This window comes from Triplophysa dalaica, chromosome 8 (assembly GCF_015846415.1).
Source record: "Triplophysa dalaica isolate WHDGS20190420 chromosome 8, ASM1584641v1, whole genome shotgun sequence".
NCBI classification, from domain to species: domain Eukaryota; kingdom Metazoa; phylum Chordata; class Actinopteri; order Cypriniformes; family Nemacheilidae; genus Triplophysa; species Triplophysa dalaica.
In genome coordinates, this window is record NC_079549.1 from 21,565,790 (window position 1) to 21,583,210 (window position 17,421).

A 17,421-nucleotide genomic window follows, 5' to 3' on the forward strand; every position below is an offset into this window, starting at 1 on the left:
GGTATAATATGACCTTGACATGTTTTACCTGAAATTCACCCAATAAATGTGGTGTTCCACACCTTCATGATGCTCTGCTGCTCTGCTGTTCTTCTGCTGTTTATCTGTTTCTCACAGAGCTGTGACTCACCCCGCTCGCGCTCTATTGGTCAGAACGGCGCTATTCAACGCTTAAGTACCTCGAGCGACTGGCATAAAATAAAATAAATAAGCTTTTCATAAGAAATGTAAACAGCTGAAGAATTGCAACAGTTATTGCTCGGTCTGATGCAGGTGGCCCGACCAGCGCAGGAAATGCGACATGTTATCATAACAAATATTCGCCGACTTCCAGTAACAAGCTGAAATTGCTCAAAGCTGCTACCATGGCAATACATCCTGTGCCCGTCATTAGGAAAACGTAATTAGACGTTGCCGACTCTGTCTAAACACAGGCTCATCAAACGGGCTGGCAGGGTTCTAGTAGGCCAACGGTAGCGTTCTGTACACGTCAGTCTAAAACACGACAGAGACACAGAGCTACAGGTCTACTTTAATTAGAATCGAGGGCCCAAGAGACGCAGAGCCATGCTGACTAACTGTGTGGCTCACTGCCACGGGGAGAGAACGTGAAACTGAGAATGATTGATAGACAACAGGATTAAAGGGAAAATCTCACATTTCATTTAAAAATGATACCCCATAAGGACTTCTGGTGTCATTTTCTTATTCTTTTCTTTCAATTGTACAAATATAATCACATTTGAAAGATATCCGTTTAACATTTTGATTCATTAATAAATGTTCTGATGGTTGCATTCTGTTGAAATGTTTGTGTAGTGTTAAAAAACTAAAATCAGTGTTAGACCAACATTGTTTGTGTTGTTGTTTAAGGCACTCATTCGCCCATAAAAAAAGTGTGTATTAATAATAAAACATATTTTCAAACATTGTAATATACATTGAATTATTTTCTGTATTTACTTTATACATATATATTATATTTATTATTTCATATTTACTTTATACTTCAATAATAATGGCACACAATTAACTCTTTCCCCAACATCTTAAAATGTGCCAACCAGCGCAAGTTGTTTTATCATTTACAAAACTTGAAATAAAAATATAAAAACACTGTATTTTTGTAATAATTAAACATTTTGTTGTTAAAGTAGATAAGCTGTTTATAATACTTAAATATTTGCAACTATGATATGGAGATATAAAGCTGTTGATGTGGTTTCTGTTAAATGCCAACAATATCAAAAGATCAAATAGAACCTTTCAATTTAAACTAATAAAACCTATTTGATTCTAGATGTGTGCATTTTTATCATCAACACTTGATCCTTAGATGCTAAGCACTGTCAGTTTTGCAACAGCTTCGAGTGAAAAACTTGTAAACGGCGGGTAAGCATTGTGTCATAAACATACAGTTATATCTTGGTATTGGTGGGGAAAGAGTTAAGTACTTCATAACTTTTCCATTTTATTTTACTCCTGCAATGTCTTGTATTTGAGGGCCACTGTGAGCCCATTAATGAGGCCAGACGGTCCACGGACTTAATGAAAGCATCATAAAAGTACACATCAAAGAAGCCCTTAAAAAAGTAATAAAGAAATATTCAGAAAATATCATTCGTAATGTAATAATGAAAGCAATGCATAACTCACCGGGTTTCATCGATGTACACGGCCTCGAGAACTGAAGCTGCATATTCAATGTTCTTCCTCAGATCTACAACATTCACTTCACCTTTATCCAGTTGCTTCACCAGACATCTCAATCTGCAGAGAGACAACAATAAAAAGCCTTTAATGCAGATTCAGATTTATAAGAACATTTTAACTTTGATGTCAACTGTGCCTTCAAAACCCACAATAAACACACAATGTGAATGAAATCCTTCCATGATGCATGCAGGGAAACACAATCTGTTCTACAAGAAGAATGAAGCAGATAAATGAGAAAGACGATGCCAATTCTCCACCCGCAATTACACAAATAAAATCATCAAAGAATACAGTACATGAACATTTTAATCATCAAATCTCATGAGCCAAAGCGTTACACTCTGTGAATCTTGGATTGCATTAAAATTAAACAAAACAAAAATCTTGGCAGAGTTAATGCGAGGTAAACCGGTAAATACTGTATGTAGGTCAAAAACAAAGTTACCATTTGACAGTAATGAATTCCATGTAATCCAATAATCCACTGCCTCCTTTGTTTTTTGTGCTATTCATATGATCAAATTCATTTGAAAAACAACAGATTCAGGGCTGTACATTTACTTTTTGCATGTAGCACTAGTGCTACAGAGGTTTACATTTCTCTCAGGTTAACTACCGTCAAAAATGATTGACAATTAGCATAGAGTTAAATTTAGTGGGATGGTTTTGTTCTGGGCAAAACTCCCTAACAAGAGGAGGGAGTGCAGCCATAACCCCACTTAGGGTAAACAGAAGAGAACAATCAGATGTCATTAGTTCTTCAAGACATTTGATTGTAACACATAATTAAAATGTAGTTGAGACGTATGAAAAGGAACAACAGAAGTAGAGTCCCGATTGTAAATGTGAGGTGAAGTTGGGGATGGAGGAGGGTAATTTGCTCCTGAGAAACGCGATACGCTTCTATTAGAGGAATGAATTTTAAAACGGAAGCTGTGATTGCGTCATATTTCTATAGGTAGAGGAGGATCATCTGATGCAAGCTTGAATCAAAGTGACCTGCCAGAACTAACGCGATGCGCTTGATTTTTGTAGCGCAGGCCAAACAGTTGTAGCACAAGTATAAAACGTCTGATATAAAAAGAACAAATATTTATGTTTAGTTTATCATATAAATAGGCAGGTAGCTGATGAAGGACAACTGGGTATGTTAGGGCCATATAATGGCCAAGTTCCTTTTTTCTGTTAAATATTTTCTGTGTTTTTTTGTTGCTGCATTTTTACTATACAATAATTATATATTGGTCCACACACTGTAGTATACTATTTATTTACTATGGCAAACTGCAGTAAAATTCCTCATTTAACAAATAGTGTTTTTGAACCTTACTATAGTAAATATCACTCTAGACTAGAGTTTATGTAGTTTATCAATATACTACTAGAATTCTACAATTCTACAATACAATACTGTGTTTATAATATGTTTTATCAAGTCAACCAGACCTTTATTTTGACGGCTCTGTCTAAATCACGTGCAAAACTGTGTCCCCCATCATCTACTCACCCTCTTGTCATTTCAAACCTGTGTGTTTTTATTTCTTCTGAAGAACACAAAAGAAGATACTCGAAGAACGAACAACGGCGGTAGCCATCGACTCAAATTGATTTTGTGTCCATCCATACAATTGAAGTTGGTAACCACCGTTGTTCGGTATCTTCTTTTTTGTAAAGCAGAAAAACAACATTTGTGCATTGTGAGATTTATGCATTCTTGGGATATTTGAGCACAGATTGTGACATTATGTCATCTCTTCTAAAACACATAAGGAAATGTAAGTTCACCTGGGTTTTTAACACTTAACGCACTAGTTTCCATTTCCTCTCAATTTAATCTCATTTCTGTCCATGAGAAACATTTGAGATTAAAGACCATCACACACACTGTCGCACACGGACTGCACTCTCACACCTTAATACTGCGATTACATTTCCTTTCAAGCCTTTTCTACATGAATCAGTCAGAAACACACGTCTAACTACATGTGATCTGAGAAAACAGAAGAGCGTGTGGAGCTCATCTTTATACTGATGCATTAAATCTGAAGATGCCTTTTTGCTATATGTGCCAATCACACAAACACACAACACCACATATATAAACTCACAAATACATATTTAAAACAGAAAATGGTTATGAATGGTAGAAACTGTACAATGATATCCCACTTTTATCTATTCACATGGCTAACATTTCAAATTCGTCACATTTCAGTTTATCTAAGGGCCTGGCTGATATTTTTAAATGCATAACTCTTATCAAACGTGCTTTCAATCCATATTAAAGTAACAACTACAGCCCTGTGTATATATTGCAGTGGTCTGTAACATAGCAACTTGAAAACACTCCTCTGCAGCGACGTGCTATTGACATGTGGCTTTCTGATAACACTCACGCCCAAACACAAACCGGCTGAGGCTGCCGGCCACAAAAACGCTATGACGCGAGATGAAAGACAAACAACAACATAAACACAAACTCTGATTCTACTGCAAAAAATATTTATTGAGACAGTAATGATTTGTGCCAAGCATTAACTAAAGAGCATGTTTTTGTCAGAATTGATTGGTATTCTCCTAAGAGACTGTGCACACACAGTTTGAGGAAGTCGAGCCTGACATCATCATCGAGCTATTCAACATTCCTGCCAGGATAGGATCTGAAATGATTTCTTAAATCGATTGCAGTCTGGGGTGGATTATAATCGCATTTGGTTTCGTAGCAAATTGTAAATTAATTCTCAAACAGAGCTGGTCATTCTTACATTCATGTTCATTTGTCTTCCAAGCATGTGGCCAGAAAAAAATGAACGATTCTTGTATTGTTGTAGTGTAATGACAGTGTTAATATTGTGCTTTTGTCAAATTACAGGATTTCATCACTCTAAACTGAGAGCGGGTTTGTGCAGCATATGTTTCTGTTCACGCCTCTGGACTCCTAATCACCATTTCGTGCAGCATGTCATTTCTGCTCCATTGGCCTCACCAAGAGAAACGAAATGAGGTTTTTTTTCAAACAGTCCTGTCACTGGTCAGACTAAAACAAAACCACTCATAAGGGTCAAAACTCGTTAGGGTTTGATATGAAAGCTGAATAAATAAGCTTTCCATTTGTGTATGGTTTGCTAGGATAAGACATTATTTGGTCCAGATACAATTATTTGAAAATCTGGAAACTGAGGTCTGTGGCTCAGTGGTAAGAGCATGGAACTAGCAATGCCAAGGTCATGGGTTTGATCCCAGGGAATTGCACATAATTAGAAACAAATGTATAATACAATTCGATATAAGTCGCTTTGGATAAAAGCGTCTGCCAAATGTATAACTGCATATTGAGAGAATATGATATAGTAAATGACTCGTCTCCATTATAGTTTACATCACAACTAAGAACGGTCAAATCTGTAAAAATAGGGCACAATTTACTTCATAAACATTAAGGCATTTTCCGTATTCATTTTTTACAGTTGTTTTTACCTGTATTATCAAATTTGCATTGCGTTGCGTTTTACGATTAACGGATATGTGGGTAAAATAAATGGCTTAAGTACTGGCGGAAAATTACCAGTTCATTTTTGTGTAAACTGATCTTTAAATATAAAAATGCATATTTATGTTTATATAAATTACACATCGCAGAAAGTTTTTTTTTTATGCTTATAATAAAGCTTATTTCACTTCAACTTCACTTAACCCGTAATTTTATACTTTGTTTCATAAATAACTTTAATTTGTTTAATATAAAATTGCACAATATATTCCAGTAAATTGCACATTCGAACAGGATTCTGAATGACGTCAAAATGTCCTTTCCAAATACAAGACTTGAGCAGGTTTATTAAGTGTGAGCAAAGGCAGAATTTCTCTTTAAGTCCCCGTGAACTGGAAATTAGGATCGTTTTAACTTCCGTATTCTGATACATTTCCGAGTCAAAAGGAATTTCAGAAAATTAGTGGGCATGGCTTGCATTTTTCACTGCAAATTGATTGGATGTGTTAAATCCGCTGGTGTATTGATTTTGAAATGAAACTGGCAGCAGACTGACAGTGGAAGGGGAGGAGTTAATGGATGCTCCGGCCAAGCCGTCTAATTTATGTCATTTCAGCGCAGAAGTATATTTTTAGATTTTACCTGAAGATTATGAGGGTACATGAATTTTTAAAAATAAATTTTAAACACATTGATAACCTGTTTACAAGAAACGCTGCAATATTTCATAAAAAAATAAGAATTGTCCTTTCTTTTTACTGGGACTTTATGTAAGGTTAGGGATTGAACTCACATGTGAAACTATCAGTGCCTATTTTTACCTGGAGTGTGTGAGAGATGGACTCCATCTGACTCTGGAGAGAGAAGGGCAGGAGATCGATAAGGGCTTTAAAAACATTGCGGGTGACGCAAGTAGACACCAAACTGTGTTTACAATGCCTGTCGGTGACCCTCAACTTTGCCCGCCTGTGAATGAGCACCAGGGTAATAAAATGTGATTGCTCAAACTCTTTCTCACACACGGAGACACACACTTAGTCGAAATGTCACTGTGTGTATAATTATCACACAAGCCTCTAGAGAGAAGGACTTTCCAAAACATGATGATAACAGAGCAGGTCGGCCCCTTACAGCAATGGGCAAGAGGGGATTTACAGTTTAACACGATCAAGGTCTTCCCAGGCCTTTATATTAACCTTTGATTGAACCGTCTGTATATCATTTACTTTTTTCCTTGGCAACACTATTAAATGGACAGTTCACCCAAAATTCAGCCCCCTCAGGTTGTTTCAAATCTGTATAAATGTCTTTGTTGGGCCTAAAAAAAAGGAAGATATTTGGAAGAATGCTTGTAACCAAAAAGATATCAGATCCCCCATTGACTCCAAGAGTAGGGAAAATAAATACTATGGGAGTCTATGGGTTATGAGATCTGTTTGGTTACTGACATTCTTCCAAATATCTTCCTTTGTGTTCAGCAGATCACTGAAATGAATACAGATTAAGAACAATCTGATGGTGAGTAAATGATGTCAGAATTTTCGTTTTTGGTGAACTTTTCCTTTAAGGCCCCAAAATCTAAAACAATCTAAACTGATTAAACAGATTAATTTCTTAGTATGAGCTACTTAAGCTAGGGCCGTCACAATATAAGATGTTTAATAACTATGGTAAATGTGACCAAAATAATACATAACAACTTTTGTGTGATAACAATGATTATTGATATAAAAAAATCGCAATTATTGTCAATACAGTATAATGTGGTACCTTAGAATTTAAAAGTTACTTTGAAAAATGAACATGGACATGTTCACACGGCCAATGATGATAATTTGCTAAAAATCTGACAAACAAGCTACTGTATTGTCGAAATAGTACAGAATTGTTTCTTATGCAATTAAAATCATGTTCGGCTCACAACATCTTTATGGGACCACAGTATGATATCTATGACATTTAATACATGTATGTAACAGGATGAAGAACTCTCATACATACACACAACATCTGTTGTGCTTATCAGCATTCAAGTGAAGCCTGTGAAAATGTGTGTAACATTAAAAACAGTAAGATTGCAGAAACACTGACACACGCTGCACTCCCAGATTATGTTTAGCCCTGTCAATGTGTGCTCCTGTCTAATTTTGATCTTTTATTTGACATCTTTGTCATTAACTGACCAAATAAAAAACAAATTCTCCACCCATTTATTATCCCAACTGCAAGTAGTTCACAGTTGCCAACCTAAAACATGCTTTATACAAATTCAATTTAAAGTCCCGACTATTTGTATTATAAACATGAATGATATATTAAAGGACAAGAGATGATGCATGTTTGGTCTGTTGAAAGACCCTCGTGCAACTCAACAGGCATCCCGTTTCAAAACATTTCATGCACTTTATTTTTCCACGACTTTTCCGTGGCCCCTCACACAGTGGTTCAGAGAGGGTCTTTGGACCGCCGTGAGGGTACAGAAATGAAAATAAGCATCTTAAAGAAGCCGGAAAAAACACCCCGCACTGCTTTATGTCTCCAGCAGGCCTCCCAGAAGTAAAAACATATCCACTAAACCGAGCCGAGCGTCTGATTTTAGCAGCATCTGGGCAACGCTGCTCCACCCGCCTGGTCTGACTGGTCCTCAGAGACCTGTTTAAACCATCTCCACCCCAGCTCTTAAGATCAGGGCCAGTGGGTGAGTCCCCATTTTCCAAATCTAGATCCACTGAGGCTTTTCATAGCCCACAGTGTATCCGCCCTGGTCAGATTAGAGCTTGTTAAAAAAACAATGTCTAAGAGTTTAAAGGTTCATCTCGATGTATTTCTGGCAGAAACTGCAGGCTATCTTACAGTATGCTCATTTAATGCATAAGAACGAAAATAAATATTTAGTAAAAAAAGAAATATTACTGTAGCTATTGATCTGTCACGATATTGACAATTATTTTGTATATTATCAACCATTATTATTGATATTGAATTAATCATAATCATAAAAGATAATACCTTGAAGACTTCAGCATACTTGGCAGTTTTGCACCCATTTAACACTTTGCTTTAAAAGCCCCAATGGTAACGCTGATATTTGAAGTCGGATGTCTTGCAAACATAAACTAAACGAAATTAGAAATAAATTGACTGATGGTATAATTTATTTATTTAAACAGATATCACAATAATAATGTGCATTCATTTGGTCGTAATAATGGTGACGCAAAAATATGATATAGTGAAGCCGTATTAATATAAAATTATACGTTTATTGAGATAAATATTGAATGTTAAAAAAAGACTTAAAACATTGAGCCCTGGCAGCCACCAGGCCCCCCTCAGAGAAGAACATCAACCTCATGCATTTTCACATGAGTTTGCCATGGCATTCTGTGTGTAAACGTCCTAATGTCAGGACCGCTGCCGTCACTGGGCTCCAGACCGAACCTCCAGGGACCCAGTAAGGTCCCAGTGATGGAAAATAGGCAAGACATACAGCCAACCTCTCAGACAGCTTGCAATTCCTCACACGACCAAGATGGCAAGCAAAGGACCACTCACTGCCCTGACAATATTCAGAGATGAGAAGCTTGTGTTGAGACACAAACCATCTCATCTCTAGAAAACTCTAAAAACAGCACCCTAAACGAAGTCATTTCAAGTTAACAACAACTTCAATTTCAGTGCCCCCCATAACACCAACCAATGAAATGATTCTGAAAACTAGTGCGCTAGTTGTTTGGACTAATTTGAAAAGAATTGATGTCTTGACAGCCCCTTGAAGAAAAAGGCAACACAGAAATCCTCCATGTACGTGTCTGAAAAGACGCGACGGTGAGGAACGTACAATTTGGGTGAATTTTCCCAGCGAAATTGCATCTGTAGTGTGCACAAACCCCATTTCCCGCCCCATTTATTTTTACAAATAAATGAATGTGTTCTCTGATGTCACAGATATCCCACTGCTAACATTACAGTTCCAAAAAATCCCTCAGCAACAGGGAAAATATTGTCACAAATTGTCCTCTATTAACGCCAAGAGTGCATACCAAATGTATTTATAGAGACCGATCGTGAACATAGGAGCAGATCTGGAAGGAAGTGAATTGTCATCATGCATTTTTTATACAGAAACCACCCCGATGCAAAGAAAATGTATTCTTCTATATATTAACTGGGAAAACATTAAATCGTTTAATATATATAGTGTATATATTTATAATAATAAATTATTTACAATTTACCATAATATATTAAAAAATATAAGCACTTAGTTTCTATCCATATATTGAAGACAAAGAAAAATACATTAAGAAACCATTCAAAGGTTCATTTAATCAACATTTCTAGGCGTATTGTGGCCGTTCCAGTCCAGTCTCTCAGGATGGCATATAGTTATCCAACAGTAATGTGAAAGACTGAAAGCTTGACAAGACAAATGAAAACTGTAATAAAGTCAAGGTTATCAAATAAAAAAACGAAAAACTTTTCCTAAATACATGAACAAATATTGCTGTCGTATTGCAAAAATGATAACAAAACAATAATTTTTTGGTTCCATAACTAACATTAACATCTGAAGAACCTTACTCTTTCACAAAAGGTTTTTTGTGGCAAAAAAAGGTAAAAAATATGGTTCTTTATAGAATCTATGACTGAATGGTTCTTTGTGGAACCAAAAATGGTTATTCTATGGCATCGCTGTAAAGAACCTTGTAAGCACCTTTATTTTTAAGACTGTTAACACATACCTATAAATATTCAAAAAAAAAAAATGGGAAATGGTCTTTGTCATGGACTTCCGCAGGTGTATTTTCAAGTTTTTTGTACCGTAAGGTACAAATAGTGCAAATTTCCTTAATTGATTTTGAATCACTAATTAAATGTCTAATTATCCCTAATTTAAAGGAGCCAGTCTTTTGCCGTTTTTGAAGCTCTGATTATGTTTTTTGGGGTGTTTCACAATTGATTTTTAATGTTTCAAGTTTCAAAAAACGCTTTACATTTAAGATATTTCAGGTCTTTTGTTCACCGCTGTCCCTTCTAACTAAACAACTGGATTTCTTCTGGTCTATATAAAATCCCTCCTTCCGAAAGCTGACCAGTTCTGTCGTGATTGGTTTCCCAGCTAAGAACATGTGTCTGAAGATGTCCCACCTACACCAGTGCGAGCTTCTGCTTCTCAGGCTGTTGTGATTGGTCGGTCCCCCTCTCACTACACATATCATAATACGAAGTATCGTTACACCCCTAGCGCACACTCAATATCAGTCTGTTACACAGAACAGCTTTCACAGCTGATGTTAAAGTCATGGAAGCTGTTTTTTGACCTTTTGTTATCTTGGAATGTGTGTAGCTGAATTCTTATTACCAGCTGTAGGACTGTGATGAAAGTGAAAGTAGTTTAGCGCACAGCTCAGTCAAATGTTTACAATCTCTGATAACCTCTGATACTCCAGCGACTCTTCCTTTTCTCTAAGGCAGGCCTCGCCCCTTTTTTGGCGTATTCCTTTGGTGGAGGTTTTTCATAAACTCGGAGTAGTGACATCACGTAGCCGGGAAGTATAGGGCTGTAGTCCGATTCCAGCCGTTCCTCTGTAGTCCTTGAAAAGCGAATTCTTTCAAAGACAATATCTCACTTGGCATTGAACTTTGAGCTTTATCATATCGCAAATATTGTTTATGCTCTAACAGCAACATTACAAACTAACTAAAGTTTGAAAATTTGCATCACAGGGAATGGCCACTTTAAATAAAATACAATTGTCACCAGTTGTCAGTTTTGACAGTACTGATAAGCTTTCTATTGATGCTGTCTTAAATCTGAGGCACAAGTCACAAAAACGTTGAACCTTGTAGAGTAGGTGCAATGCTTATTTCATAGGTCTAGATTCACACAATACATAATCCAACTATATTAAGCTGTGATGTTGAGGAAACCTTTGAGAGGTAGTGCTGCTGTTTATCAAACACCTTCGAACAGATTATATTCACACTGTCTCTAAAGGTGTTCAGATCTAACCATGAGCGTTTGCAGGCATATTGGCGTCTCTCCAGCCTGGACACTCTGAATCTCATATTAAATAACCTATTGAGAACATCTTGGTGTGTTTACATCGAGGTACCTTACTGCAGGCCAGCGAACCAATATCTTTGAAGACAGAAATGTCATTTTCAGGTAAACTACTTCTTTATTTATGGCAACTCACATGTTTTCCCAAACATCCTGTTTTTGCAGAACACAAAGGCAAATGATTTTAACAATATACAAGCTACTCTTTCCCATGCAATAAACCACAACTATTTGTCATGTGTACAATGTAATTTCCCATTATGTGTAAATAACGTTTTACAAATTGCAGTACAGAGAGAGATGCCCTGTTACCTCATAGGTAAACAAACCGTCTTTGGCCTACACAGATTTGACTAAAGGACTTCACTTGCTTTGGTGATGTGCTAAACCCAGGTTGACAGTTTCATTAAACTGAGTGCCAGGGACCAGATCCTCCAGCCAAACTGAGCTCGGAATAAACAAACATCTTATTCTTCACAGACCTCATCTCCGCCGGGCTTAAAGTTCTATACCCACATCCTTATGCGCGAAGTACACCCCTCACATTTTTGTAAATATTTTATTATATCTTTTCATGTGACAACATTTTGCTACAATGTGACTGTACATCTTGTATAATAGTGTACATTTGCTTTCCCCTCAAAATAACTCAACACACAGCCATTAATGCCAAAACCGCCAGCAACAAAAGTGAGTACACCCCTAAACGAAAATGTCCAAATTGGGACCAATAAGCAATTTTCCCTCCCCGGTGACATGCGATGCGTTAGTGTTACAAGGTCTCAGGTGTGGTTGGGGAGCAGGTGTGTTAAATTTGGTTTAATCATTCTCACTCTCTGGTCACTGGAAGTTCAACATGGCACCTCATGGCAAAGAACTGAAAGATGGCCTAGGCTATAAAAAGATTGCCAAGACCCTGAAACTGAACTGCAGCACGGTGGCCAAGACCATACAGCGGTTTAACAGGACAGGTTCCACTCAGAACAGGCCTCGCCATGTACGACCAAAGAAGTTGAGTGACCGTGCTCTGAATCAAATGCAGAGTTGTCTTTGGGAAATAGACGTATGAGTGCTGAAAGCATCGTTGCAGAGGTTGAACGGGTGGGGGGGTCATCCTTTAAGTGCTCAGACCTTACGCCGCACACTGCATCACATTGGTCTGAATGGATGTCGTCCCAGACAAAAGCCTCTTCTAAAGATGATGCACAAGAAAACCCTCAAACAGTTTGCTCAAGACAAGCAGACTGAGGACATGGATTACTGGAACCATGTCCTTTGGTCTTATTTGGTTCAGATGGTGTCAAGCATGTGTGGCGGCAACCAGGTGAGGAGTACAAAGACAAGTGTGTCTTGCCTACAGTCAAGCACGGTGGTGGGAGTGTCATGGTCTGGGGCTGCATGAGTGCTGCCGGCACTGGGAAGCTATAGTTCATTGAGGGAAGGCCGCAGGGCAGCATTCCAACATGATAACGACCCCAAACGCACCTCCAAGACGACCACTGCCTTGCTAAAGAAGCTGAGGATAAAGATGATGTACTGGCGCTATATAAATAAAGCGCTATATAAATAAAGTTGAGACTGACCAAGCATGTCTCCAGACCTAAACCCTGTTGAGCATCTGTGTGGCATCCTCAAACGGAAGGTGGAGGAGCACAAGGTCTCTAACATCCACCAGCTCCATGATGTCGTCATGTAGGACTTGAAGAGGACTCTGGTGAACTCCATGACCAAGAGATTGAAGGCAGTGCTGGAAAAAAAATGGTGGCCACACAAAATATTGACACCTTGGGCCCAATTTGGACATTTTCACTTGAGATAACTGCAGTAAAACATCATGAAGTGTAACGAAAGGAACAGAATTCATTCCAGAGATTTGAATCAGTTAGAACCTGAATGCCTTGGTCTTGATTTATTAGTGATGCTTTCTGTAGATTATAGTATTAGACCCTGAGAAGAGAGTTATTAAATCATTAACTCAACCAATAAGATAATAGTTGTTGAGTCGTTTGTGATTAAAACAAGTTTGTCTACAAATGCACCAAAGCACTGGTCACAATGCACTAAAATATGTCTTTAAAATTAAGATATGAATGTGTTAACTCTGGTTTTGTATATATAAAATCAGATCCATTTGATTAGCAACCATACAAATTTGAGTCCAAAATATGCCAAAAAATGTGTGCATCACAAATGTTATCAGTTACAAAACACATCAAAATATTCCTCCATTTCGGGCACGATTTTAATTATGCCATAGAAAAAAGATAAAAAATAATCTGTATGCTTGTCAGTCAAATGCTTAAAAAACTGATTAGGAACTATTCATTCACTTCAAAGATTTGCTAAAAAACTACTTTTTATTCACAAACTAAACACCACTAAAAAATGAACTGGAAAAAAAGGAATTAAAGAGCATCCACATAGACCCGTCACAAAATGCATTTTACTCAAAAATAAGTTTCTAAAGACATTTTTATATGATGTGTGAAGAAAAATATTTACAGTATAGACGGTTTCATCAGACGCCTACAACAGCTGGCTCAAAGTTGACTTCCAGTCTGTGTTTGGTTACAAAATAACAATTAATTTGATAATTTATATTAATATTAAATTAAAATAATATTTTAATGAATTAAATTAAAACTCTTAGCGTAGGTCTACTGAAAGTTAGTTTGGGCCACAAAACGTTTGTATATGTTGTTGCCACTGAAACAGTCTATATATAATGATGACAGAATTTAGATTTGGGGGGGTAAACCATAACATATTTATACTAATTATTTGCTTGCTTTTGTCTAAAGCTTAAATTTGTTTTTGATCATTAGGTATTGACTCTTGCGAGTTTTTACAAAACCAGTTTCTCACATTGAAAAACACTTTCAGAATGCAATGACGAAAAAGTCAGACTTTATTTTCAATCATTATCTTTATAAAATGGCATGTCACCAAATTACAAACCAAAAGATGAATTTGGTAAATGAATGAGACAGCGTTTGTGCCTGTGATTAATCTGACTAATATATGCACAGAACACTTGGGTATTTACACAGGGAAAGTAAAATAATCTGACAGACATATTAATATGATAAACACTTCAGGGCTGAAATATCAGCAACACAATTACTCTAAATGTATTACTATGTCACATCCATTTACAAGACCAATATTCAACCCAATACTTTCACAGTTGAGTGAGCTAGTCAAACATATAAATGCACTTTATAAACCGTATAGACTCTAATGTAAATCTTGTATAGATGAATCAGTTGAACTATTTCTCTAAACATAGTAAAATCACACTAATGCACAGCTTCATTTGGCATATTGCATTTGTTCAAGTTGTTTTCAGCTGCTTTAAACACTGCTTATATCCTTTCAGAAAGCAGGGGACACATTTATGAGGTCAATGCTTTGAAAACTGACTCTCCCTGATGATTAATACACAATCATCTCTCAAGGGCTAAATGAGGCTGGGTTAGGACTGGATTCCTATTTTTCATTAAATTCTTCATTCTTACTGGCTTTGATGAGGAACATTTCTAAAGTATAGGCCAAAGTTTTTCTCTAAAAGCCGTGATGACTTATTCTGTGGCAAAGTGCGTCAGACAGATTTCCTGACACCGGCGCTTGTACTGTACGTTCTCAAACAGAACCATAGATGATAGAGTATGGATTCTGAGCCGCAGTCCTCACTGGATGCATACATTAGCAAGGTGCATTACATTAAGTAGACTCATTACAAAACAAAAATGTTAGAACACAACAATGTTTTCATCAAAATCTGGAAATAAAAAAAGTTTTAGGACTTTTAAATATATAAAAAAAGTGTAAGAAGTATATAGTTATTCGGTTTTGGGACACTAACTGTATGTAAGGACATTTGTGAAGATGTGAATATCATGGAACATGCTGTTCCAAAAGACTATGAAATTGTCAGACAAGCAGTTTTATATTTTGCGCTGACATATTATAGATAATTAAAATATATATATTTTATATACCCCCCAAAAAACTGAATTCCTAAAGAGGGCCAAATCCCAAATACAACACAATTTAAAATCAAAAAAGTTAAGTTAACTTTAAGGTCCGATGTGTAATTTTTTGGAGTATCTAATTGACAAAAATGCAGTAAAATATACATAACTATGTCTTCAGATGTGTATGAAGACCGTACATAATGAAGCGTTATGATTTTATTATCTTAGAATGAGATATTTCTATCTACATACACCGTGGGTCCCCTTTTATGGAATTCGCCATGTTGTTTCTACGGGAGCCCAAAACGGACAAACTGTTCTACACAGAGCGCGATTTATAAATAAGTCATCTCATTCAGGACAGAAGTGGAAACGTGAAAACACCTTAGTCCTGTGCAGAAGAAAGAAGGAAAGAAAGATAGACAGATAGAAAAAAAGACAGAGAAAGAAAGAAAAGACCACAGATCATGGCAAAGACAGAGAGAAGTTTGGAGAGTACATAACTCAGCAAGAAGAGATAAAAACACATGTAAAGCTCTTTACACTTTCTTAACTATTTATCAACTGCATTCCACAACATACTGTATGAATACTTGTATCTACCGCTTACACAATTCTAGACTCTATCATCGCAATGTATAAAATGTCCCCCACAGTAAAAAACACAAACAGCTGTTTTGTGTTATACACTCTAAACAAATGTGTTTCATGTATCCAGGTTTCATAACTGGAATAACCCATAGTCATTTGTATTCAAAGCCATACCATGCAGGCTGTCCTGCCAGAGGGTAGTCATGCGTAAAAATACATGCAGTAAAACGGATAGTTCAGAATCTGAATTCTGGTTGGATGAACCAAATATATAAAAACGATATCAGTGTTCCAACCTTTTACCATATGATGTGTACAATATTTGCTCTCATAGGTGATAAAACTCCCCAAAGATATAAATCAACAAATTTTCAAAAGGCATGTCAAATATAAGACTGTGTAACACCCAAAATGCAGGTTTTCTACACAACAGTTTTGGCTAAAAACATGTTTTAAAGTGTCTTGATAATTATATAAAAATCTTGTCTTCTTCACTCCTCCCAAAACACTCTTCCTGAATCTAAACACAGATGAGGTCAACTCTGATGATTGGCCATCAGGGACAAACATGACTCAAAGATTGCTCGCAAGACTGCAAGTTCTCAGTTCTGTTTTATTTATGAATCAACTACATCATCGATTTTTTCCTAAAAGATAGAAGAAAGACTAATAGACACAATAAACGAAACATACAATAATAAATGTATGTGTTTGTACTGACAACTACGACAATCCTGGCAAGTCTGAGTGCAATTTGAAACACTAATGAGATCTACGGTATTCTGTGACTTTTCTTTCCTATGAGAAGAGACAGCAGTCAGTTCATCCATGAATGATTCATTTTAAGCGTTGGTCTCAAAGTAAACATCAGGGCATTTATCAAACCCATCCATGTGATGAACTGCAGATGACATCCAGAGCTGCCCAATGGGACATTACGTGCTGTTACTCACTCCAAACACATGATTGGAAAAGCCTCACATTCTAAAAATCTGCTGCTCTCATGACCGACCAGCACACTGATGTGGTTATAAGCATGAAGAGATACCAACTTCTCCTTAGTAAAATATATTTTCCCACACAAAATATGTCTAAAAAAATGTCCATGATATATAAAGTATAGTATATATAAATATAATATGTATAAATACTTGTATAAGACTCTTTCATCGGTGGAACATGAACATATTTTGAGAAATGTCTCAATGGGGTCCAGTGTTGTTTGGTCACCAACCTTTCACAAAATATCTTATTTTGTGTTCTGCAGAAGAAAGAAACAGGTTTGGAATGAGGGCGAGTAAATGATGATTTCATTTTTGGGTGATCTATCCCTTGAAACCTGAAATGACAGATCTGTCCTAAATACACTGCCTATATAGGCAGCTGTAGTGGAGTAGGCGGGGCAAGACCGTGGTTCGAGACCGGTGAGTAATTGTTAATGAGCGCCAGCTGTGTGCGCACCAGTCTCGAATCACGTAGGGGATTGGGAGCATATAAGAGAACGAGCGACCGGACCGTCGAAGAGAGAGGACCGGGCCCGAATATGTTTATGTTTGCATTTATGTTTTATTCGCCGGCCG

At 36.8% G+C, this 17,421-nt stretch overlaps 1 protein-coding gene across 3 annotated transcripts in view; it reads right to left on the reverse strand.

The window, feature by feature from the left end:
• pde1a (phosphodiesterase 1A, calmodulin-dependent) overlaps nt 1-17,421 on the reverse strand; it is a 70,073-nt gene that overhangs the window by 13,114 nt on the left and 39,538 nt on the right. For all 3 annotated transcript variants that reach the window (XM_056755536.1, XM_056755537.1, XM_056755538.1), the window contains one exon: nt 1,657-1,770. In XM_056755536.1, the coding sequence (XP_056611514.1) occupies nt 1,657-1,770 (114 nt within the window). The remainder of the gene's footprint in view (nt 1-1,656; nt 1,771-17,421) is intronic.